At 37.4% G+C, this 27,561-nt stretch overlaps 1 protein-coding gene across 1 annotated transcript; it reads right to left on the reverse strand.

Annotated features, from left to right (window-relative positions):
• Positions 1 to 700: 700 nt before the first annotated feature.
• LOC127658257 (arf-GAP with coiled-coil, ANK repeat and PH domain-containing protein 1-like) lies at positions 701 to 27,485 on the reverse strand. The gene is made up of 24 exons (XM_052147460.1): positions 27,247 to 27,485; positions 26,771 to 27,049; positions 25,072 to 25,129; positions 24,480 to 24,599; positions 22,863 to 22,916; positions 22,665 to 22,723; positions 21,766 to 21,949; positions 21,502 to 21,546; positions 20,759 to 20,854; positions 18,270 to 18,344; positions 18,004 to 18,116; positions 13,954 to 14,005; positions 13,604 to 13,704; positions 13,332 to 13,443; positions 12,123 to 12,328; positions 11,963 to 12,032; positions 11,709 to 11,803; positions 8,736 to 8,929; positions 8,456 to 8,503; positions 8,136 to 8,308; positions 7,944 to 8,053; positions 7,748 to 7,858; positions 5,875 to 5,930; positions 701 to 1,559 (listed from the first exon to the last, which is right to left on the reverse strand). The coding sequence occupies exons 2-24, from the start codon at positions 26,821 to 26,823 to the stop codon at positions 1,465 to 1,467; spliced, it is 2,280 nt and encodes a 759-aa protein (XP_052003420.1). The 5' UTR covers positions 26,824 to 27,049; positions 27,247 to 27,485; the 3' UTR covers positions 701 to 1,464.
• Between the last annotated feature and the right edge of the window lie 76 nt (positions 27,486 to 27,561).

Genomic DNA, 27,561 nt, shown 5'->3' on the forward strand with positions numbered 1-27,561 from the left:
CACTCAACACACCCTGGATTCGAACTCATGACTCCAGGTGTGGTAGTCAGCGTCAATGGAACTGCCATTGTTAACTAGATCTTAATAGACCTTAAAGACTGAAAGGTACCAGGTTACTAATTTGTGCCTGTTATGACCCTGTTTTGCTACATCATCTTTCAAGGAAGCTTACAGTGCAGCAGCACAGTTGTTTTTTTTTATACTTTCTGTATTTTAAATTGGTAAGTTTTGAGTCTTAAAATGGTTTAAATAAATGTTCTATTTCTATCTCTTTGTTTTCACCGTGCCGTTTTTTCTTAAAATGTATATTCTGCATGTTGGAATCACCTCGTTTTCTCAGACCTGGGATGAGACAGCAGTATCATTTGCAATGACTCAGGCTGATGTTATTTGCATTATAATAGGCGTGCCAGGCACTTGACAGGTGCTAATGGCAAAACATGACCAAATTTACGATTTGTTCTTTATACGAGGCACTGTACTATATTTTAACTGGAAGATCATGACAGAAGCTGAGTAGGCCTACAAGACATATCTCAATGACCGATATGAATGTTGAGGATCCAAGTAAAATCAGTTCAGTTTAATTACTAATTCACACACTAACAGGTTTCTTATGTATTATGTAAGTGGAAGGAATATATTTAAGGCAGATTTAAAAACAGAATTATGCATCCTTCTTGACTTCTAAATACACTTCAAATACCCTCACAAATAAAAATAACAAGAGATGTGTATCATTTATTTATTTAGCAACATATTCTCTTAAAGCACGGCAAATAACAATTTTTCAAATGTTTAGGTCTTAAAGAGAAAAAAAAACACCAAATACAATTATATAGGGGAACCAGCTAAAGAATGACCCCCCAAAATATTTTGCATTCAAGTTGCATTAACCGTGACTCTCAAAAGAGTGAATACAAAGAAGAAAAGCAACTTTTGTCCATAGAAAATATATGAGCTAAATTCACTGCCATCAATATGCAAAATGAGGCCTAGCATCTTCTCCACCACTATCTAGTGCAAATATTCTCTTTGTTGCTTTCACAGCATTCAGAATGTAAACTTGCTCAATAAGAATTGCTTTTAATACATGGAACTGATTAGTATTGTCCAATGATAAATTAAATGGGTACAGGTCAATCGGTGACAAAAAAATGTAAATAGTAGTTTACTACATGCCATGCAAACAGTATTTATGAAATCTTAAGGCCTAAACTGGGATAAATATGACAAAACCCAGACTTTTCAGACCACATTAATGGGAATTTATGCTCACGGATGGTATATAAACAAAATGAAGCAGCATTTCTTAGGAGGTTACTGTTTACTGTTGTGCCATGGCCTGCTGGGTGATGATTCAGCAAAAAAAAAAAAAAAAGCATTAGAATGTGGTCTGGAGGGTGAATGATTGCGTGTGCATGTGTGTGTTGGAGTAACATTGACATCTAGTGGTCAGGTGGTTTATTTGATGTCAGCGCTACGCCGTTTAAGCTTCTCTGGGTTGTTGGAAGCCATTTGTGAGAAATCCCTGAAGATGTCGTGATAAGTATCATCACCTGCAGGGAGGACAGTGATAAAAACAGAGAGAGGGAGAGGAAGGAATGATAATCAGCATAAAATCTTCTAAGAATAAAGATTAATAGATATAATTTTTTTAAACAGCTTTAAAGCTGAAGTTTTGTCGATGAAGTGTCCCGACACAGTAACATTTGCTCATTTAATGGCGTGTGTTTGAGGACGGGACTATGTTTTTCCGACTGATGGCAGATGGGATGGTGTTCAGAAAAAACTGTTCAGTATTCTTAATTCTTATTTAAAGTATTAATTAGACATCCTAATTTTTACAATTATGTCTGGTGATGCTTGTGGCATAGAAATTACTAGGGCTGAGTATTGATACAGATTTCTTGATTCGATTCTGATTGATTAGAATTTTCCACAGGAAATAAGATATGTCTGCGGAGGTGCAAAATCTATACACTGTTCAGCCACAATATTAAAACCTAATATTGTGTATGTCCTCTTCGTGCTGCCAAAACTGCACCAACCTGCCTCTCAGAATAGCATTCTGAGATGATATTCTTCTCACCACAATTGTACAAAGCGGTTGTCTGCGTTACCGTAGACTTTGTCAGTTCGAACCAGTCTGGCAGCTCTCTATTGAGTTAGATCTGCAGATACAGAAATACTCAAACGAGCCCATATGGTACCAACAATCATACCACTGTCCAAATCACTGAGTTCATATTTTTTCCCCATTCTGATGGTCGACGTGAACATTAACTGAAGCTCCTGACCCATATCTGCATGATTTTATACAGTGCACTTCTGCTACGTGATTGGCTGATTAGATAATCGCATGGATGATTGCTGGTGCCAGATGGGATGGTTTGAGTATTTCTGTAACTGCTGATCTCCTGGGATTTTCACACAAAACAGTTTCTAGAATTTATTCAGAATGGTGCCAAAAAAAAAAAAAACATCCAGTGAGCGAAAGTTCTGTGGAGGGAAATGCCTTATTGATGTGAGAGGTCAACAGAGAATGGCCAGACTGGTTCGAACTTACCAGACAAAGTCTATGGTAAGTCAGATAACCGCTCTGTACAATTGTGGTGAGAAGAATATAATCTCAGAATACAATTCTGAGATGCAGGTTGGTGCGGTTTGGTGGCACGAGGGTGACCTACACAATATTAGGCAGGTGGTTTTAATGTAATGGATGATCGGTGTATATGCAATATATGCAATGCATACAGGTGCATCTTACTTAGCACCCAAATACCCCATTGTCGACAACGTTCAAAACGAAATCATTAAAAAGTATTGTCATTAACAATGTCTAACAAGGTTAACATGCCCATTACAATTGTTTTGCAATTGAAACTATTGGAACAGGCATTCAATTTTATATGGAAACTGCTGATTCACTGATACTCTGACCTTCAATAAGGTAATTTGTCTAGACATACGGCTAACTGAGTCCCCCCTGATGCAAGACCAGAGCCCATAATCACACCATGGTGCAGTGTGTTTAACCTCTTGTCCAAGCAAGGGTCTATTTGTTGAAGTGAATGCCATAATAGACTAGTGATCTAACAGCTATTGAGAGCACACACTAAAAGAACTTTGAAGAGGACTTTTATGTGTACATGAGTATAGCTGTCAGTATAGCATACATAAGGGTGTACGGTAGCAGATGTTACCTGTTGCAGGCAGCGCTGAGGACACACACTGCAAGCAGTAGACACCTGGGCGCCCATCTCAGGACATGCACATATACAACCGCACACACACACAAACACACACACACCAAAAGCAAAAACAGATTTGTATAAAGAGACAGAAACAGATGGACAAGCTGGCATAAACAAGCCCCACAGCAACAAAAAAAAAAAACAGATGCAAAAGAAAGAGCACCACAAGCAGCACATTTGTAAACACTTGGCATTGCAACAGTATCAATGTAACAAATTCCTGTTAATTCTTCTAAGATTATACTAAAAAGCTAAATATTTAATTAAAAGTGATCATTAATTATCTGTCTAAATAATATATAGAGACAGGAAATTTGAACTTGCTTCATTAATTGATTGGACAATTAACTTTAAAAAAAAGTGATGATACCCCATAAAATGCCAAATATTCATGCTTATGCCACTGGACAATTTGTTTGCAAAAGAAGTATTAACTAGATTTGCATTTCCTGCAGGAAATAGCAGTCCTTGCAATGTAGCAAAAGAATAGAGTTAAAGTTTCATGTAATCCCAAATATAGTTATAGGGAGAAAAGCAGACAGAGATGTTAGTTACATTCAATGGATACATGGATAAAAAAAAAGAGCAATCACAATTCAGAATGCCAACTGATGCAAAAAAGAAGACCAATTGCAAATCAGTATGCCAAACATTTAATCTGAGAATACAACTGTCAAGTAAACTTGAATGTTTTAGACTGTAATATAAAAACAAAAAGTATAAAATGTATAAAGTGTAAAAATGTAAATTATTTTGTAGATAATCTGCAATTATCTACAAAATAAAACGTTTTAATTTTGTTAATAAGCATTTTGAGCTGAATTAATTGCAGAAAGTTGTGGAGCTGAAAAAGTAGAAGTGCAAAGAAGAATATCAATACAGCGCTGCCTTGCAAACCTGTTGAGGAATTGACCCTTAACGCAATGTTAAAAAACATTCTAATTCATAATCAGGTCTCCTATGAATCTGAAATTCCTGAATGTTCCATAAACTAAAACTGGCTCATCAGTATTCTGAGAATTACCCATATAAAACTCTGAGTTCCATGAAAGATTTCTTAAAAAAAATAAAAAATAAAAATAATAATAAAAAAATATACACATACATACATACACACACACACTGATCAGCCAGAACATTAAAGCCACCTGCCTAATATTGTGTAGGTTCCCCTCATGCCACCAAATCAGCGCCAGATATTCTTCTCACCACAATAGTACAGAGCCGTTATCTGAGTTACCGTAGATTTTGTCAATTCAAACTAGTCTGGACATTCTCTGTTGACTGTTGTGCGTGACAATACCAGGAGATCAGCAGTTACAGAAATACTCAAACCAGCCCATCTGGCATTAACAATCATGCCATGGTCAAAATCACTGAGATCACATTTTTCACCATTCTGATGGTTGATGTGAACATTAACTGAAGCTCCTGACCTGTATCTGCAAGATTTTATGCACTACAATACACACACAATTGGCTGATTAGATAATCTCGTGCATGATTGCCAGATGGGCTGGTTTGATTATTTCTGTAACTGCTGATCTCCTGGGATTTTCACAAAAAACAGTCTCTAGAATTTATTCAGAATGGTGCCAAAAACAAAAAACAATCAGTGAGTGGCAGTTCTGCAGATGGAAATGCCTTGTTGGTTTGAGAGGTCAACAGAGAATGGCCAGACTGGTTCGAACTAACAAAGTCTACGGTAACTCAGATAACCGCTCTGTACATTTGTGGTGAGAGGAATATATGGCGCTGTTTTGGCAGCACAAGGGGGACCTACGCAATATTAGGCAGGTGATTTTAATGTTGTGACTGATAGGTGTATATATACTGCACATATTGTTTTTTTAGACAGTGTTCCTGATAACCAAATTAATACTAGCCATAAAGCTAAAATTTAATTTAGATTAGAAGTGAAAAAAAAAAACGCCTATAGATATTTTAGATCTTATAAAACAGATATATTTTATATTATATACAAAAAATATACATTTTTTAAACTTTAACACAGCTAATAAGGGAACTGAAAAAAGGGAAACTCTATTACAAAGTGCTCAGTGTTAATCCTGTCAGTAAGGACATATTAAATTAGATTACAGTAAAAATAGGTTTTATAAACATAACTTTCTACATATGTACAGTGCACTACTGTACACAATACATGGCATTTGATCCTAAACAAACAGATTTATGACACACAGACAGTGTTGTCACTATTTAACTTGTAGCGTTACATCACTGGTTTATTTTCTATTGTAACTTTCCCTTTTTGGAGTTCTGGCATTCCAGCATTGCCATTACTTGCTTAGTGTAAGCAATAGTATAATTTAGTGTTATCTATATCTTGCAATGTCTCTATTTGTTTTAAAGTGCTTCATCAAATTGCACAAATCCACATACTATCTTTTCTCCAGCAGTTTTGCTTTCTGTGTTATTTTTAATTCTTAATTCTTAATGAATGAATGAATGAATTAAGTTTAACTAAGTTAATTCTGGCCACCTTGTGCCCAACCACTTAGCTGGTTCTTGAGGGCCTGAAAGCTTTTCTTTGACTGTCCAAGCACAGCCCCAGTCCCGCCCCCACCACCACCACAGCCCTGCCCCTCAGAATGACCTGATGGAGTGCCATCCATCTCCCGCATCTCCCTGTCCATCTTGGCTATCCGGAGTCTGCAAAAACAACAGAAGATAATCAAGTTATTAGCAGGAAGTACTTTATTAATAAAGCACTAATTTTCCTTTGCACCTGATAATGTAATCAGTTTTAAGATGATGAAGAATTAGATTCTAGTGGAGTAAGCTGATGCTACAGCAACACGAAAGTACACTTTAAGCTTTAAAAATTATAGTCTTAAGCCTCTGAGCCTCTCCTCTTGGCCTCTCAAGCACATACAGCAAGGTCTTAGCCTCAGAGAGCTTCATTCACTGACCTTCTGATGCATAAGTCAAACAGAAATTGGCACGTACTTGCCAATACCTCAATCTCTAATTTGATTGGGTAGCTTCACTCATTTTCCAAGAATCAGGACACACAGGGAATCAATGAGTGGATTTTGACAAGGTTTGCAAGGTTCATTCCATCGCATATCCGAAAGATATAAACAAACTGTCACGTGATTATCTAATCAGCCAATCATGTGGGAGTAGTGCATTGCATAAAATCATGCAGATATGAGTCAGGAGCTTCAGTTAATATTCATATCAACCATCAAAATGGGGAAGAAATCTGATCGCAGTGATTTCGACTGTGGTGCCAGATGGGCTGGTTTGAGTATTTCTGTTACTGCTGACCTTCTGGGATTTTCACACACAACAGGCTCTAGAGTTTACATCCACTGAGTGGCAGTTCTGCAGACGGAAATGCCTTGTTGATGAGAGAGGTCAATGGAAAATGGCCTGGGCTGCATTTCCCAAAAGCATCGCAAGCTTAAGTTGATTGTAGAGACCATTGGCGGCAATTGTTTCTACGATCTACTTAGACTTATGATGCTTTTAGGAAACGCAGCCCAGACTGGTTCAAGCTGACAGAAAGGCCACGTTAACTTGGATAACTACTCCGTACTATTGTAGTGAGCAGAATAGCATCTCAGAATGCATAACACGTGCTACAACTGCAGAAGACTACGTCGGGCACTTTATAAAGACAATACTGTTCCTAATAATGTGTTCAGTGAGAGCATGTTTTGTTTTGTTTAAGGCATAAAGTAGTAAGTAAACAAGATTTTGTTGAGCACACCTGTATATTCTGCTTTGATTTCATTATTATCATTGAGTGCATTTACATGCACAATCTTAATCTTAATGCAACAACATGTAAAAAGTCATGTAAACACTTTAAACCGTGTTCTTCAATCAGGGAAAACATCTGAAACAGTTTGAGCAAAAACGATTAGCACAAATAGATTTTTGTCTATTAACCCGATTGCACTCTGCATGTACAGTAAACACCTCTGCTGGTGTTCTGGCATCTTATGTAGTGTCTTGTGCACATGTCTGTTGAATGTGCATTGTTTGATGTCAAAAGTGAGGAAACACACGATCATTTCAAATGTCATGATAACATGGTTTTCCTGTGATGTCGGTTTTAGAATTAGCTGATTTATGATACTTCTCAGCATACTGGTTGTGGCAGGGCAGAGGGCGGGGCCGGGTCGTGATCCTACACACCCGGTACCGTATTAGGCCCGGGTCGTGATCCTACACACCCGGTCCCGTATTAGGTAATCTAATACGGGACTGGGTGTGTAGGATCACGACCCGGCCCCGCCCTCCGCCCAGCCACACCGATGTACATGTAAAGCACTCAGTATTGTATTAATTATATTCAATTTCATATTTACACACCCCTAAAAGTCATGTAACAAACTGTAATTAGCTGTTTTGTTGGTCAGACAGTCTTTTCCTAAGTGGGTGATTCTGGGTCAGCATAAGTGGCAAAATAGACTTTATGTAGTTAGTGAAAAGTCTGGCTTTGCAAGACTACTTACAGCGTGACAATGTCTGCATTGGCGTTATCTATGGCTATGCTTATTGGGTCTTTTTCTTCAATGTCTTTTGCATTGTAGTCTGCTCCTCTCTTCAGAAATAGACACACCAACCTGGCAAGAAAGACACAGACACATTATGTCATAGAAGAGTTTTTGGAAGAACATGTATGCTTATGCCTTTCTAAGAGTGTGTTACCCTGTATGTCCTAGTACAGTAGCATGGTGTAGTGGCCCCCTCCCATCTGAGTCCACCAGGTTCACATTAGCCCCGTTCTGCAGAAGGAACTCACAGGCTGCCAATGAATTCTGCAGACAGAGATATACAGTAACATGTACAAACATTCTTACACATGAACAATGCACATATCCTCTCAAACAAAACACTCACAGCCATAACGGCTTGTATTAGTGGAGTTCTGCTGTCTTCAGCCACGTTAACCCAGTTGACATCGGCACCGTGAGCCAGAGCATCTGCCATGAGAGGGAAGTGCTGCATCGCCGCAGATCGATACAACAAAGCCCCAGGATGAAGACCACTTAGATCATCCTCTTCATCATTTTCTGTACAGAGAAAGAGGTTGAGCTTTTAGAGGGAAATTGCATGTAATAATGTGAATGTAAATGGCCTCTAAGTGTAAGACCTTGCAGTTAATAATTGTGCATGTAGCTTGTCATTTAATGTAAGTTATGTGTGCTCAGGTGTGCAACCTTTGTGAGAGCTGGAATTGTTCTTCATTATGTCACTTGGGGTCAGCCCTGGAGAGGAAACATCAAACAGCCCACTGATTAGATCAGTATCAACTGGAATAGACACTAATGTTTATGGATACAATTTACTAGTGTACTATACTATTCATATCGTATTGTATCTTTGTGTATATTTGCGTGTACGTGAATACACTGGATTGCATTGGAGAAATACAGATTATAAATACAGTCTCTTTGTTCATGGGTGTGTCTGTGTAAAGTATGGAAAAAAGTGATATACCAGTGAGTCGTGGTAGGGTGGCTCGATTGGGTTTGGGCTTGAGGGGTGGGCGAGTGCCCTGTTTGTCCTGTGTGGTTGATCGGTTACGTCGGGCACTAGAGCGTCGCAGGAGCGGACCTCGACCGGTCTCTGGGAGCTTGTGGATGAATTTCTTCTCTACGTATTTTGAGCGAATCCATGATTCCTTATCTTGCCTGAGACAAGATCAGTTTGATTATATTCAATTATCAGTTTAATTATAAACAAACTAAAAAAAGGGGGAGGGAAAGTATTTCTAGTGTGATTGCTGAATGGTTTCTATTTAAACCAAATCTGTACGAAAATGAATTCTTCATCTTGCCATTTGTCAACTGAACCATTGGTGTAAAAGATAATTGGTTTGTGGAAATCCTGTATGTAATGTCCTAAAGGAACAATTAACAAACTACAAATCCAAGCATTTGTACACATTTTCTTTGCCGACATGGTTTTTGCCAGTTGGTCGGTAACTCATTAGGAACTGCAATATTACATGGTTTAAGACAAGTGGAATTGTAAGAATGGTAGGCTGTCCTTCACTAAAGAACAGCATGTGGCTACACTGGAATATTCCAGGTATTAAGCCAGGGGTTTTGAAATTGGGGCCGTGAGGGTGTGTTAGGTGGTCTGCAGAAGATTTTAGGGGGAAAAAAAAATATATATATACAAAATGTAAAATAGTATAAAGTAAATGAACAAATTTTACATTATTAATGCTTTCTAAAGTTGTAAACCATGAGATTAAATTGTATTTTATTTATACCTATTGAAACAGTAAACAAATCTACATATAGTTTTGTGAAAAAACAGAGACCCTAGAGGACAGGTGGGAATGTTTTTTTTCTGAAATAGTTTTGCATGTCCTAGCAATACATTTTGCATTTCCTAATAACCAATTAACCATGGTTTTACTACAGCAACCATATTCTAACCATGATATTCGTTGTGAAACCATAGTGATAATACAGAAAAACAAAACATATTGTAATAAAAATAATAATTTTGTGGTTATGTTTTTACTATACAAACACCATGGTTTAATTATAGTTACTGTAGGTAAAACCATGGCTTTTTCTATATGTAACAATGGCATTTCTATTTATTTATTTTTTCTTGCCGAAAAATGGTTTTACTATAGTAATATTGTTAGCTGTAGTAACCACAGATTTATGGCAGAAACTATGGTTTTACAACAGTAATGCTGTAGTTACTGTGATTGTAGTAACTGTGTTTTTCTTTGTGCAGAAACCATGGTTTGCCCTGTAATATTTTAGACTGTAGTAACCATAGTTTTTGGCAGAAATAATGGTTTTGCTTTAGTAACATTTTTGTGAACTATGTATTTTTTTCATGGTTTTGATAGTTTACTGTATCCATATAATAACCATGGTTTTACTACGGATTAACCATGATTAATCTTGTGGTTACAATGGTTTTACCATGGTATTTGTAGTAAAACCATAATAACCACAAAATTATGATTTTTATTACCATAATTTTCATTTTGGTTTACTATGAATATCAAGGTTAAAATATGGTAAACCATGGTACATTTATTGTGAGGGAACGCAAAACTATTGAGAAACCCTTTTTACGTAAACTTTAAAGAGTAGTTTGTACTGTTGTGTCTTCATAGGGAGTTTCTTCTCCCCACTGTCACTTTTAGCTTGCTTGCGTGGGGATGTAAGGCAATATTCTCCCTAAGGATGCTTAGCAACATTTTTTTTTTTTTATTGTGAATCGTGCAATAAAAATACATTTGAATTTAATAATAATAATTCTCTTTAGGGTTATACATCTAACATTACTCTAATCAGGTGTAGAACAAGATATGCTGTCAACTTACAAAATACAATGACAATATAAAAACCAGTTAGTAACGAGTAAAGTGCGCTGTCTTATTTATATTTGCATATGGAAATATTTAAAATAATTTTCCAGGACTCCACAATCCAACTTCTCTTTTTATAATGCCTGGATAATATAACACAAGGTACAGTGATATAAATACATGTGGAATAATGTACATAAAGAATAACAGTTTAGGATAAAATAGGATGCGTATTAATATTATATCATTTAATATAATAATATAAAATAATATAAAAGAAAACACCATAAGCAGACTTTAAAAAACAGACCGGATTTATGCTTGCAGTACCAAGGGTTCATGAACTGCAACTATTTATTTTGAAGTATTTAATTTTCAGGTGTGTATCAGCCGCACGTGCCCATGTTTGTCAGTTGATTAGCGCCACCAACATGCTGGATTGAGCAACTGCAGTGACAAAAATCTCTCATCTAATTGGTCAGTCATTTTTCATTGCAGTCCAAAAAAAAAAAAAAATTTTACACTTTCTGTAAAACAACCCTTCGGAATGTCGGAGGACGATTTGTCAGACTCGGTATGAATAGCTGCATTGGAATCCACTGTTATCATAAAAAAACTAGTTCGAAACGAACATTCGTAACAAAAAACGGGTTTGGTGTTAACAGGCCTGTTTGGTCCACCAAAATGAAAATATGAGAAACAAATTACGTTGGGCCTTTTTCTTGTTTTTGTGACAGGTGCATTTCACAGGTTTTATTCTTAACAAATAATAATCAAAAATATAGATTCAAGGAGAGTACGAAATATTTATGTTAGGTACATTTTCCTAATTTCAACTGTTATTAATTTTGTATTTTGCCTGTGCATACTTGAACAGTAGGGGACAGTGCACACGCACCATCAATTGACAAAAGTTAGATTTTTTTTAAACTATGGCATCTCTATGTCCCTAATAGGACCTATTGGTTCTATTAGACACAGAAACTAAAAAAAATCTGTGAAATAAAAAAGAAATACAATGTAATATATTTGAGCCAAAAATGCCTTTTCACAAAGACATGCAGAAATCTTTGGTAGCAAACAATGTTAATTTATTTGTCAACAGAAAACTACAGAGCACCTACCTCGGATTAGAGGGGTGTGGCTTCTTAATGGTGATCTCATCAATGCGTGCCTCATAGATCTTGTTAATGGCTGTATTTCCCAACTCGCACATTAGCTGAAGTAAAAGAGAGATTAAGAAAAAGAATGTAACAATGTAAAAAGAGAGGAGACAGAAAAAGTGAGACTGAGAAAAATGGATTGACTTATAAAAAGCACATGCTAAAATAACTGATTTGATACAGAAATCTAGGAGTGTATGTGTGCGTATACTTACTCTGACGAGCTCTGGTTCCCAGGAGTCCAGCGTAAGTGATCGTACCTTTGAGAAGTGGACACCTAAACTCCTACAAACACAAAATCCAAATTAAGATATTTGTTCATGCAATATAGTATACAAGTCTAAGTGTGTGTGTGTGTGTGTGTGTGTGTGTTACCTGTGTATACCAGAACAGGTTATGCACAGTGTGATACCCAGATTAATGGAGGCCCAGTCGGGTCCAGGCTCCCCACAGTCACAGCACTGCCCATTTCCCAGGATGGCCTGCACCTCTTCCAGGGCATCCCGATGAAAAGATTCTGGTTCCCCTCCACTTCCACTCAAACGCACACTTCCCGCAGACACTGAACTACAGCGATCTCTCTAATAAACACACAGACATTTATGTCCTTATTCTCATACAAATATACAGCATGTTTCTAATTCAGTTTGATGTTCTATGGCCATGAATGTGTGCCACGAACCCTGCGCCCTCGCTCCGCCCCCTCGAGCTTCCACGCTCGTTCCGCCCCCTCGAGCTCACACGCTCGTTTTGCTCCCTCGAGCTCGCACGCTCGTTTTGCTCCCTCGAGCTTCCACGCTCGTTTTGCTCCTCTGAGCTCTCATGCTCGTTAGCAGGTCTCCCTCCTCGGGCTCACATGCCCGCTCCCAATCGCCAGAACATTATGTACACCTGCACTCGTCTCAATCTCCACATTAGTTTCACCTGTACTCGTCTCATCACCTTTCATTGTTTACACCTGCACTTTCCCTATATATATCACTGCCCTTTCGTCTCACGCCTGTTGGTTATTGTATTTAGTTTCCCGTGTCTTTGCCCCCGCTAGTCTCGTCTAGTTTTGAACTCCTCTTGTCCTCCTCTTAGCTTGCCAGCTCCCTTGTTCCCCTGTCTTTTGCTCCCCACTAGTCCCGTCTAGTTACTCTGATCCTGTTTCCCGGCTTCGACCCCCCCACTCTCGTTGACCACTCTCTCCCGGATTTGCCCCTTTACTCCACTTTGATTCCCCGGCTTTTGACCCTACGCTTCCCTCGACAACTCTTCTCTGGATTTACTCTGTTTGTACTTTTGCCTGCACTGCTATTAATAAAAGCAGTTTCCTCCGACATTGTGACTGTCTCATCTTGTGTGTGTGTGTGTGCGGGTTACAATGTGTGTGAATGTGGGTTTAACAATAAGTTAGCTAAATCTAACAAAACCTCTCTATGGGGACGGTGAAATACATTCGTGTATTTAAAGTGTAGGGTTTGTATTTGGTTTAGTCAATAGTCATTATTAATAGCTTTATATAAAAACAATAGTCTATATTTATATTTAGTCTATATGTCCTCTTTTTGATAGCTACACAAACGTGTGTATGTGTCTTACAGAACTAAGTGTGTCATCTCTTCTCTCTTGGAATGCTGAGGCGATGCTGTTTTGGACAGCGCTGATCCAGCCTTGCTGCTGTCGTTCTGAATCAGCCTGTAACAGACAGCTCCTATACAAACGCATGCCATCATTGAGGGTATTAGAAGCTTATGTACAGACTTGCCTTAATGCAGAATTACATGTTTACAGGACTTCTCCATGTAATTATTCAGCAATATAATATTGCACACCCAGAAATTCACACACTTTGCAAACACACATGGACTCACTTAGATGGAGAGACAACCTCAAAGCAGAATCGTCTCTCTTGTTCAGCATAGGGCTTCACTGTGCATAAACGCAGGTCCTCCACAACAACAGTGAGCTGCTCCTATTAGAGAGAGAGAGTGTTTAAATAAGACAAGTGTGGTTTGCATCTGTTGCTACGGTATCACAGAAAGGGGACAAAAAAACATTCTAAAAATTCTCTAGTATTTTCCCATTTCCAATATCACAGCTCTGGTATATGTGTAACTGTGTATCTGTAGTTTATATGCATATTATATGTGTGTGAGAATGAAATATGGGTTAATCATTGATAATGGTTAATGTTGCAGAGGTTTGACAACTGGATACTTACATTGTGTTTCTTTTGGTAAACCAACTGGTTTTTCTGAATAGAGAACCAGCGCCTGCAGCATAAGCACACACATATTATGGCCAAGTTATGTATTAATAATGCAATCAGACATATGATTGTAATTCACCTCTGACCTCACAGCCTTTGAACTCAAACTCAACTCAACTAAAACCCCCTCAAATGAACAAACACAAAGAAAGGAAGGTAAAGAAATAGTACAAATACATCTTTAAACAAAAACATTGTAAAATGTAATTGTAAAATAAATAAATCATATCTTAATAACATATATAATTAATTTCAAAGGAGGTATCTATCATATTCCAGGTTCAATACAAGTTAAGCTCATTTAACAACATTTGTGATGATTACATTTTGACTTGCCACTCACAAAAAGCAAAAATCTGGGTTTCAGTGAGGCACTTACAAAGGACGTTAATGGGGCCAGACCATAAACATTCAAATTTGAGGTAGACCCATATATCAGATTTACCGATTAATCAGTGCCGATAGTTGCACTGATTAATCGGAACTACTGGTTATCTGCAAAAATCTATGCCGATAGTTTATTGTTTTTTTATTCCTCAACAATATACCTCATATGTTGAAATCATATATACTATACAGTTCATACAGAAAGTATTCATACCTGACAATTGTTTTCACATTTTGTTATGTTGCAGCCTTATGCTAAAATGCTTTGTATTATAAATGTTTCATATCAATCTACACTCCATACCCCATAATGACAATGCAAAAACCAAATTTTTGATAACTTTGCAAATTTATTAGAAATAAAAAATCACAATGACATAAGTATTCAGACCCTTTGCTATGACACTTGGAATTTAGTCTCACAGGTGCATCCCATTTCTCTGGATCATTTTTAGATGTTTCTACACTTTGACTGGAGACCACCTGTGACAAATACAATCGATTGGACATGATTTGAAAAGGCACATATCTGTCTATATAAAGTCTTACAGCTGAAATTGCTTATCAGAGCAAAATCAAAGCCATGAGGTCAAAGGAACTGCCTGCAGAGCACAGAGACAGGAGTGTGTCGAGGCACATATCTTAGGGAGGCTACAAAATATTTTCAGCTGCATTAAAGGTTTCCAAGAGCACAGTGGCCTCCATAATTCTTAAATGGAAGTATGGAAAAAACGTGACACTTCCTAGAGCTGGATGCTCAGCCAAACTGAGCAATCGGGGGAGAAGGGCCTTGGTAAGAGAGGTGACCAAGAACCCGATGGTCACTCTGGTTGAGCTACAGAGATCATGTGTGGAGATGGGATAAACTTGCAGAAGTACAACCATCACTGAAACACTCCATCGATCAGGACATTATGGCTGAGTGGCCAGACGGAAGCCTCTCCTCAGTGCAAGACACATGAAAGCCTGCTTTGAATTAGTAAAAAAGCACCCAAAGGACTCTTAGACTGTGAGAAACAAGACTCTCTGGTCTGACGAAATGAAGATTGAACTGGTTTGGCATCAATTCCAAGCATCATGTCTGGAGGATACAGGCACCCCTCATCACCTGCACAATACCATCCCAACGGTGAAGCATGGTGGTGGTAGCATCATGCTGTGGGGGTGTTTTTCAGTGGCAGGGACTGAGGGACTGGTCAGGGTTGAAGGAAAGCTGAACGCAGCAAAATACAGAGATATCCTTAATGAAAACCTGGTCCAGAGTGCTCAGGACCTCAGACTGGGCCGAAGGTTCAATTTCCAACAGGACAATGACCCAAAGCACACAGCCAAGACAATGCAAGATTGGCTTAGGGACAACTCTGTGAATGTCATTGAGTGGCCCAGCCAGAGCCTGGACTTGAACCGAATCGAATATCTCTGGAGAGAGACCTGAAAATGGCTGTCCACCGATGGTCCCCATCCAACCTGACAGAACTTGAGAGGATCTGCAGAGAACAATAGCAGAAAATCCCCAAATCCAGGTGTGCAAAGCTTGTTGCATCATACCCAAAAAGACTGTAATCGCTGCCAAAGGTGCTTCAACCAAGTACTGAGTTAAGGATTTGAATACGTATGTCAATGCAATATTTCAGTTTTTTCCTTTTTAATAAATTTGCAAAGTTATCAAAAATCTGGCTTTTGCTTTGTCATCATGGAGTAATTTAGCATAAGGCTGCAACATAACATGAAAAAAAAAAAAAGGAATTCTGAATACTTTCTGAATGCACTGTATATATAAATATCTCTATATTTTTTTTTTAAATAAAATGTCCTGTTGTATTTCGGGCTTGTTATTTTATATATATATATATATATATATATATATATATATATTCTCCCCTTTTTCTCCCAATTTGGAATGTCTAATTCCTAAGTCCTCATGGTAGCATAGTGACTCACCTCAATCCTGGTAGCGGAGAATTAATCTCAGCTGCCTCCGCATCTGAGACCGTCAGCCATCAGACATAGCACGTGTGGAGGCCCACGCCACGGCTGCTAAGCACTACTCAACACGCGACCCACCAAAAGCAAACCACATTATAGCGATCACGAGGAGGTTACCCTCTGTGACTACTCTAGCAACCGGGCCAATTTAGTTGCTTAGGAGACCTCAAAGTCACTCAGCACGCCCTGGGATTCAAACTCACAAACTCCAGGGGTGGTAGTCAGCTTCTTTACCACTGAGCTACCCAGGCCAACTGACTTAAAATTTCCAAGTTGTGCACCAAATCTTATTTTTTCTGATTATTACTGGAATTTTGTTTGCACAATAAACTGCTTTTGGGATTTTATTCATTTTTGACTATTGTCAATGTCTGTGCCAGTCATAGAAAGGAAAGACTAAGCATGACTGTAAAAATTACGATTTACACAATAAGACATAAGTTTTAACAGAAGAATTAATGCAAGTGCGTTTATAAAATAATAAGTGTCACATTTCTACCTTTAAACCCTCCAAATATTGGCCACATTCACTTTCATTGTAAGTGCCTCACTGTAACCTCAATTTTTTATTTTTTAAAAGAAAAGGAGGGACGAGTTATTATTATTTTTGTGGTAATCAATATTATGCCAAAAATGCTGTCGATTGAGCTTAACTTGTATTGAAACCGAAATATTCCTTTAAGTAGTGATAAGACATAAAATCAATAAAAAAAATAAATAAATAAATAGATTTTTATATTTTCTGAAGAAAATGTGAGAATTGCTTGTCCATGCAAAACCCACCACCATACTCTAGCTATGTTTCCATCCAAATTACAAATTTTATTTACAATTAGATAATAAAGTTTTGTTTTCATTTAAAGTGTTTAAGAGAACAAAATCACCACTTCTGGTGAAATTGCTACAAAATAGAAATAAAAATGTAAGTTGAATCCACTGTGGCTCTTTTATTAAATGTAATGAATTGGGGATTAGAGCGTGCAGATAGACTTCATGTTTGCTAGTGTTATCTTATGTCTGGGAGCAGAAGAGTGTCAGACAGTTCTGAGGTAATAGTAGCCCTGCTAGCCCATTACTTTGATGACAGGCTCTGTGTCCGTTGTTTCAAAGTAACCATAGCAACATTTCAGATGCTATGTGATTATATACTCTGAGCGAATTATGTATCCACATGGTTTGTTGAGGTAAAGTCACATGACTTTTTTGATGCACATTTATATTCCACTGTAAATTCTAATCTTAGTGTATGCCTGTCTTTTTATAGAATCAAAAAAATGTATCCACCTCAAGTGTGCATATAAGTCTTTTATGCACATTATAGATATTGGTTTTTCCATCAGTCTTTTTTTTTTTTTGCAATATCACAACATTTGCATGAAAATAAGTGGATGGAAACCCAGCTACCGTTGAAGTTTGCCTGACTTTGTTTTGCATATTTTTTAAAGATATTGATAGGGTGTTCTGGATGTTTTTAGGGTGTTCAAATTATTAACCACAATGAAACATTAAGAAAAAATAAAAATTAAATGTTGTCTGACCTTAAAGCAGATCAATTATTTTACCATTTCAATGGTCAAAACTTATTTAATGCTCTTCTGAGAGAAACCTGATAAAATCAGAGTCCTTTACCTGCTCCATGTTTTAAAAGCATTGCTGGCTCTCTTGTACAGGTAGCCTTCCATTGCGATGCCATTGGGTGCATCTGGGCTGAAGTCCAAAATGGAGTCATCATATGACACATCCTAAAGTTGCCCATGCAAACAAGTTCCCTTAGATGCATGTATAGTTCCTTAAAATACATGTAAAGTGATAGTGTATTTGTGTACAGGCTGTATAGTGCCTTATAGTGTATAGTTTGTGTACAGATATATTGGGCTGTGTGTGTAAGTTTCTACATTTTTCTTGACAGCAGCATGTCTCTGCTCCATGTCCCTTTTCTCTCTTGCAGAATTAAGGACCAGTTGAGTGTACTGGACAAAGAGAGAGAGAGAGAGAGAGAGAGAGAGAGAGAGAGAGAGAGAGAGAAAGAGGGACAGAGAGAATAAGTCACATCCACTAATTCAGTCCTTTATGTCTGAATCTAAGCAACACGGGAATCTTGAAAACTCATGGAGAGTGAGGTTTGGACCATGTCCAGCTATGCGCTACAACATGCATTCAACGAGACCATAACATGGAAATGTAATTATATATCATTCAATTAATAATGCCCTTTGGCTCAGCCTAAATCCCTGCTTCTGCATATAGTTATTAAGATAAATATAATAACTATAAACTATGACAATAAATACAAATTATGGTAGTCTCTTTGTGGTAGTCTCCCCCTCTCATTTCCAGTCTCTCCAGTCACTTTATCAAACTTGTGTTTTCCTTTATCCCTTGCTCTGTCACTTCCACTTTGTTTGTTTAAGCATGATCCCTGGTCCAGCTACCTCTTATGTGTAAGTCAATGCCCTGAAATCTCTCCCATCTTCTTTATTCTTATATTGTATAACTCATTGCAATGAAAAGGCTTTATACATCTCTCTTGACATTTGTCATGCTTAGTTTCTCACCCTTTCCTGTGCTTTCAGGAAGTTATGAGCAGGTTTTGTGGTTTTCGCAGGCCAGTAGAAGGTGAGTAAGTTTCCTGTCTTACACGTCTACATTTCAACTTCATGTTCTTCTTCAGTAACATGAAGAAATGTCTTACTTATAATAGTTTTTCTCAATAGCTTTGGCTCATTTTTTGAAACAGCCTTAACATTCTCTAAACTGTAAGTGCAATTGTCACAACTGATTTATGAGACATCACAACTCTATTGCATGTCTGCCAAATGTAGTAACTCACCCAAAACATTTAATTCATACTTCAAAACCTAGTTATTGTGCCAGAAAATTGGCCAATGCCACCAAAATGAAAAGTTTTTTTGTCATCGTGTGAGCCGTACTGGTCAAACTGTTTAGATGTTTTTTCACCATGGCAGTCAACCCAGGAAATATTTGTTATATACAAATTTAATTTTTGTTGAAACTGACTACTTTACTGTCCTATACAAGAATGTCAGTTTTGTCTAGCTGAGTGCTATTGAGTATCACACTGAGCTTTTTAGATACCAATTTCAACAGTAGGTAAAACTTTACTGGGAAAAGTCAATGTAGTATACAGAAAAAGGATATGAACATTTGTTTGTATACAGTAAATGTATTTTTGAAGCAATATGTTACATGTAAACAGAAAATTCTCATTTGCATGTCCATTTTTACACATTTCCAACATTTAAAGTCATATTCAGTGATCAGAGAATTGCCACAAAATGACATCCATGCAAAAAAAAAAAAAATGTGAAAAAACCTGCAGTAGTTCTGTAAAACTTAATAAATTCCTCACATTACGTAACACTACAAGTTCCCATCTTCTTGGTGGACATCCTGTCGCTCTTATTGGTCTGGCCAGAGATTTAGCAGACATCACAAACATTCCATGACATAGATATTTATGTATTATACACGTATGTCTGGCAGATTTTGATAACTGACTGGATCATATTGCATGTGATGGCTCACACGTTGAAAGAATGTTTAGAAGTTCTGAAGACTAATTTCACTCGAATCAACTCATCAGTTTTGTACTTACTCTTTTGCACACATGTGCCAAAATACATGCAATTTGCTTAAATGAATAAGACATTCAAATCGAGAATTGAGCCAAAGCGATTGAGAAAAACTGTTAAGTATAACTATCTATGAATGTATAAAAAAAAACATTAAACTGACAGACATGTACATTTAGGTTAGGAGACACAAGAGTTGAACTATATAACCGTGTACAGATATGAGTATCTACTGATGTGAGATAACGGTTCAGTTGAATGAAAAGTGCCCTGGAATTTGCACAACAGTCTAATCTTAGCAGATCTTAGCATTTATTTTCTGTTCCGTGCATCTCTGGTTTAAGTCTACAAACTGTAGCAGTGTTGGTTTTTACTCTTGATAAGTGTTGAACTTTTTTCAGTCATTTTTATTGCTCAGCTAGCACGGAGGTATGTGCCAACACACACAACCATACAAACCAGTGTGTGATACATACTGTTTCCTGTTTTGCTCTCTCTGCAGACAACTTCCTGTCATGATGGGCCATAATGTGACCTCTGAATGTGCCATCATATTCCTGTCACAATGAATAACACTTCCAATTTTTTAAAAACATTTAACCTCCCTACAAAATCAATTTGTTATGTTTCCCCTTCAAAGCAACTCATTTGTCTACTTGGTATTTCACACTTTTACTTTCCTTCCTTCATCTATTTTCTGTCCATGCACACAAACAGCTACACATAAATAGTACATAAAGATCAGGTGACAAAAACAGATAGACAGATAGACGGACAGACAGATAGCTCACCTCGTCACTCAGTTGCTTGCGGTAGTTTTCCAGTTCTGTGAGTGACTGGTAACCCTGTCGGAAGAACAGCGTCTGGGCCTCCATAAGAGAAAGCATCTAGCACACCATGCCACATACAAAGACGATAAACAAAAGTGACTGTGAGTTAGCATTCAGTTCTAATCACCATCATATACTGCCTGGCCAAAAAAAAAAGTTGCCGTTTCGATTTAAATAATGGTTATGATCTGGGGTTGCAATAAAATGAGGCTCGACTCTCCCTTTTTAATAAAAGATCTCGACCTAAACATTAATGCAACCCTGGATAGAAATAAATGTTGTGACATTGCATACGTTTGTGAAACAATGCCACAACGAATGTGCGCCGTAATCAAAGCAAAAGGTCAGGACTCTGTGGTGGCCAATTCATGTGTGAAAATGATTCCCCATGCTCCCTGAACCACTCTTTCACAATTTGAGCACTTGGCATTGTCGTCCTGGAATATGCCCATGCCATCAGAGAAGAAAATATTCATTGATGGGATAACCTGGTCATTCAGTACTTTCAGGTACACAGCTGACATAATTCTATTGCCGCATAACGTTGCTGAGCCTATACCGGACCAACTGAAGCAATCCCTGATCATAACCATTATTTAAATCCAAATGGCGACTTTTTTTTTTGGCCAGGCAGTGTAGAATTCCACATTATGACATCAGCCATAATGATCTTTAAATCACAGAATGCACATTTTGACACATACCGCCATTAGAATTTCAGTCTTCTTCTTGGACTCAATGACATTAATCTTGGAAGAGAGAGAGAAACAAAGAATGAAGGAAAAATCAGACAGTGAAATCTAAAGGCACTGACATCAGATAAAGCTGCCTAAGGTAGTTTTATGTTTATTTTGCTGTACAAATAAACATGCCTAATTTAAATTAGTTTTTTATTTTCATGCATGTCCATGCATGCAACAGTTTGTTTAAAAGTATGAGTCTTTATGTTTCCAAATGTATGTTTATACCTGCAGCACGTAGTCCAGTGCCCCTGATCTGAAGGCTCTCCGTGCATTTAGCAGGTTATTACTGGCTTCTTCCACCTCATGCTGTTTCCCTCGAGGTGCCTGGGCATTCCTGCTATGTGCTGCCTCCAGGTTCTCACTGCTGCGCTCAAACTCCTTGCGTACATCCTTAAAACGCTTTACATCCCTAAAAGTGAGAATGATAATGAATAGAAATATTTGTACTACTTTAGGAAAACACCTACCATTACCCTTAATAGCAATTATACTGAATATATGGTCAAAGTCGTGTTACATTAAAGAATAGCAGGTCTATAGAAAGTTCAATGTTAGCTATGTGATGCACATCAACTAAGCAAAATGAGAAGAAAAAAAAACATAGTCCATTTATATCATTTACAAATGCCAATAATAAAATACAACTAAGTGAGGAATTCACTAAGAATGAATAGCGCTGGTCAAGGAATTAACAAGCTTTTTTCAAGTTTTATATATAAAGCTAAATCTATAATGAGCCTAATTTCATAAAAATGTAGCGTCATTTATGGGTGGGACACGCCCCCGCCACTTTTTGCCTTGGCCAGTTTTTTCTTCACCACTTTTGAAATTGCTTTCACCAGGTAGTCTCTAAAACAGAGAAAAATTCACCAGTTATTGAGCAGAAGTTTCCATTTTGTTTGCGTGTGTTATGAGTGGTGATCTGGCACTGGATGGCGGTTGGCGAATTAGACGTTTTTGCGCTGAAATACCACATGTAAAAGGGGTGCAACTGCTTAGTAAATTTGCCCCAATTCTATTAAAGGTTCCTGTATTCAAGAGCTATCCTCTGAGTCAAATTATTATGCTCCAGTCGATACCCTAAATTCATACAAATAAAGGGGCTGAGAAAGGAAATAGCTTACTCTTTCACAAAATTCTGTAGTTTCGACTTCACAGACTTCTGTGTGGTTTCAATCACCTCCTGTTGGGCAAGACAGAATTCATGCAGTGGGAGCGAGGCCAACAGAAAAGTGGATACAGGACCAATATCTCTAGACAGATTTCTGGCATATTGGTTGCTAACAGTAACAGTAACATTAAAAATGAAGAACTCGACTCACCTCTTGAGCGCTGAGGATGTCAGAAAGTTTTTTAGAAAACTTCTCTAAACACTCCTAAAAGACAGAAGGGTAAAGATAGCCTCCATTAAGCTTACTATACATGACAAATCTCTCATTCCATTTTCATTTTCATATACTTTAATGCTTTATACTTTCTTATTTTTCATTTGTCCAATGAAGTATACTCCTATCAAACATTTTATTAACTCATAGCATTACAGCTTTCTGCTAGTGGCTTCAGTCGAATCAGATGAATATGTAAAAGATTTTGTTCTAAATTTTACCTTGCATTTCCCCATACCCAAAATGTTACCATGTCTTTATAATGTCTAGGCACATCTATTTGCAATTACATTTATAATTTATTACATTTATGCATTTGGCAGACACTTTTATACAAAACCACTTACAGTATATTCAAAGGAATACATTGTACCAGTATATGTGTTCCCTGGAAATTAAATTTATATCTATATAAAATAGAAACACACAATGCTTACAACCTATAGTAAACCTCTATCAAGCAACACAAATTCTGTTTGCAAATTATACAAAACAAAAACAAACACACAAAAAAAACACAAAACATAATACCTTGGTTTTTTTTGGGACACGTATGAAGGTACCACAGTATCATCTTAAGTACCCTAGAATACCATGTAAATACCGTGGTATGTACTGTACATATGCTAATCATTCAGTGCTTGAGGTTGACCAGTGGTGGGTTAAGGTGGTGGAAAAGGCAGATAACCGATTAATCGGCCGATCGTATTTTTATAGTTGATTTATAGAATGTAAAAAATGCCGTGTCTTTCCTTATTATAAGAGTCCAAAATGAATACAAGCGCAGATGCAGTCTGCTGTTCAACCAAAATAATAAAGAGAAAATATAAAGATTTGGTGGATAATGAAGGACTTTAAATTAAAAACAAGCCTAAAACCCAAAAGGGACTCTTATTTTGAAATACGGAGACTTAGCTCCGTTACAGCAACAATTTTGCAAATAAAATATGCATTGAAGTGAGGATAAAAATATAAATGAATATTGTCAATGATGAAAGATTTAAATAGAGCAAAAACCCACATGATTGTATAATTTCACCTACTGATTGCTGTTATACTGTACAACCAAGCTGTTCTAACTGTACAATGCTCCAGTGTCAGCTAAAGAGGAAAACAGAGGAATAAAAAAAAAAAGGCAACAGCTGGCACAGATTTATGCCGATAACCAATAGTTGTTCCAAAAAGCAACTATCTCCACCAAATAATCTGTAAAACCGATATATCAGTCTATTAATCACCATGTTTTTTATCGAAGTACCATAGCATTACCATCAAATAGCTTTGGTGTATCATGAGCACAGTACTTAAGTAATTTAACAATATTTCCTTCCATCTCAGATAGTCGCAGTCTTTTCTAAACTCCTGTGACCGCCACAAGGTTTTGAATTTACAATCATTTTGTATCAGTTCCTTTTTTTTATGCTGTTATGGCTGATCACATGATCGCATACAGTCTCATGTATTAGTAAGCCCATGTGGCTAACCCTGTGTGGATTTTTGTGCTAGTAAGTAATGCTCATTTAAAATCAGTTAAAAGATTGTTGAGACACTCACCCCCATAGCTTTGTCCTCAGAACAGTGGTGTCCCAGCTCTTTGAGGCCATTGACAAAACTCTTACTGTTCAGGCAATACACACGACCTGTCTCCAGCATAGTGTGGCACTGTTTCACCAACTGCACAAACACACAGACAATAAATAGTTTTATAATCAAAAGCATTATTCCAACACACACATAAAATTTTATGCATTTTTTAAAACTACTTTTGTGTTCGCAAAACTAGTAAATTTATCAAGAAGATGAGCAGGAGTTTGCTGTGATTTTGAATTGGTCTGGTACAGTAAATTCAAGGGAAATTGGCAGGGATTGTGGTTAATCGCTTTCCAATTGGTAATTCCTCTTTGCACTTCCACTCCAATCTGCATAACACTGCATCTCTTTACAAAACTCAAGAGTGGGAAACACAAGGCAGGAGAGAGGAACAGTAGCAACAACTTTTTGTCTCAAATTGGGGAATTGAACATTTGAAGGTCAAGGCAATAAAATCTGAGGCAGAGGTATTTTGGGACGTTATTTTATGCTGTGAGTCTAAATATGATGGTCAGCTATTCTATGTTTTGACATCAACTCTCTCTTTGTCTCTCACCTTCTCAAGCCTTGTCTCCAATTCACTAACATTTACCTCCACCTTCTCGATTTCTGCCCTGTTGAAACATAACAGATACAGATACAAACATACACATACATATCAAAGTAATGTTATTGCATTCATTCTAACAACACCTCTTAAAAAACACTATATATAAAATTTGCATAAAAGAAGAATTCAGTGTAGCCATCTTCTCTGCATGATAACATGCCAAGGTATCTAATAAGAAAAGTAACTTGTGTTTTATCGGGTGGGACATCAGAAGTATGTGACTGTATTTGCATATTCAAAATGTGTGTTTGTTTCAGTGAGTTAGCAAGCATTTTATTCTTATCTGTATTGTCAAAATACAAAGAAAAACAGTGTGGTTTTCTGCTTTTAAAGGTTGCATCCTTTAACTTTATAAACTCCTATAGCAGGAGTGATTGAGAGACATCCTGACATCACTGGAGAAAGACAACATACGTGGGTTGATCTTTTCAGAAAACTATTGTTTAATACTATGAGTGCTCAAGCAGATGTGTAAACATCATGATTGTATTTATTTGTTAGTGCAAGAAAGTGTGCGTGTATGTGTGTTTGAGAAAAACGTTTAGTTTCCGGAGCAATCCACCCCTGAAACACACTTCCTGTCTCCTGTTTATCATTTCAGTATCTCAGATTTCCTGCTCCCCCACCAGCCGTTACTAAGCAACCGGAGACAGCCCTAGTCTGAAGTAAACTAGGCCTCAACTGTGTTTATGTCGGAGGCCTATGTCATCTTACTCATGTGCATTGGTGAACTCTTTCTTTTTCAGTTGCTCTAAGTGTATAAAGATCAAGAAACAAGAACTAGACGAGTACCACAAGTTCTCTATGTTTATATCTGTATATGGCTGATGAACAGGGATATTGTGTGTTTATACAAGTGAATTTTTGAGTAGTGATGACCAAATTCTTGAACTAACTACACCCTCTGAGACTGCTCCCCCTGCAGCCACTAAAACATGGCACTCAAACTTTCCATTATACTGCCCACTAGATCTACAGCCAAACCAGAGAAGAGGAGGGGAGAGAGAAAAAGCAATAGAAAGAGAGAAAGAAAGAAAAGGTCCATTACTACACCATTAATATAGAAGAAAACTTACTATATTTCACATTTACGAATGATTTAAAAAGACATGCTGTTTCTGAATGTTCCAGTACCCTGAAATCGAGTTACTAAACCTACAATCGCATTTTGTACCAATGAGTGATTAAACACGTCCCTGATAATAACCCCATCATGATGAGATCCTTGTTTGGATGTTTCCACTCTCACCGTTCTGAGAGCCACTCAATCACCCTCAAGATCCCATTCATTCCTTCTGATCTAAGCAAATTCTTTCCAGTGCCGTCAGATATGCGCTGCACTACCGTTAATGCGCACGTCACGCTGATCCACGGCCAGGTTTCTCAATGCACACCCGTTACCTAAGCATTAAACTGAACCATTGGCCTGATCATAGACCAGCTTGACAAGAAACCTGCAACGTCAGCCCCTTGTATAAACTCCACAGGACTGTCAAGTTTATGTTTTCAATCTGCTGAAAATGAATACGTGTATGTTAATATGATGTAAAACTGATATTTTTTTTTGTCATCATTTAGTGTGGTCAAATAATTGTAACTCTCAAAGTATGAGCATTTACGCACAATAAGCTGAATATTAACTTACCTGAATCGTGGGGAGTCTTTCAGACATTCTTCGAAGTCCAGTTTGATAGTCATTTTTGGAAAAGTAGAAATAAAGACACTGTTTATTCCAACAATTCTTTTAATTCCTTATACCATGCGGTGTTTCCAAAGAGATAGAAGAGGCTTCCTTTATGCTTTATACGTCCAACGCCGTGAGACCAGTGGTGTGAAGAACATCAGGAATCAATTAGTAACGATGAATTAAACCAGTCGTATCCATAGGATGGTTTCGGTATAAATATCAGTCAGACGGTTTTGCCTTGTGAAAGCAAATAGCATCTTTTTCAAACTACACCCGAGTTAGTATTTTTCGGAAAGTTCTGAACAACAACTTGTAGAAATAAAAAATAAACAGTTCATACAATAATTCAAAATGAAATTCTATATAAGTAAATCAAGTTAACCATACCGACAATTATGCCCTGAAATCGTCCTAATCTAGAAGAGCGCGCTTACAATTTGTGTTCCATCACGTGCGTTTCTTTCCATCCATAAATCCATAGATTCATAGGATTATATATCGAACTGTATTTGAACGCATCAAACAACATGTCCTTGCAGGTCTCCCTTGGGGTACTAAAACTTGTTTCGCACTTTACAAGCGAACTTTTTTTTAATCTCTTCTTGCGTTTGCCCCGGTTGGCCCACCCCTTACGCGCGCACTTTATTTCCGGGTTTGATAACGCTTGCTGTAGCTCTCATTTTCAAGAGAGATGAATCATTGTAATATATTTAAGTGATGTTGTTACTGCTCTTATGGTGAACATAGAC

This window comes from Xyrauchen texanus, chromosome 2 (assembly GCF_025860055.1).
Source record: "Xyrauchen texanus isolate HMW12.3.18 chromosome 2, RBS_HiC_50CHRs, whole genome shotgun sequence".
NCBI lineage: Eukaryota > Metazoa > Chordata > Actinopteri > Cypriniformes > Catostomidae > Xyrauchen > Xyrauchen texanus.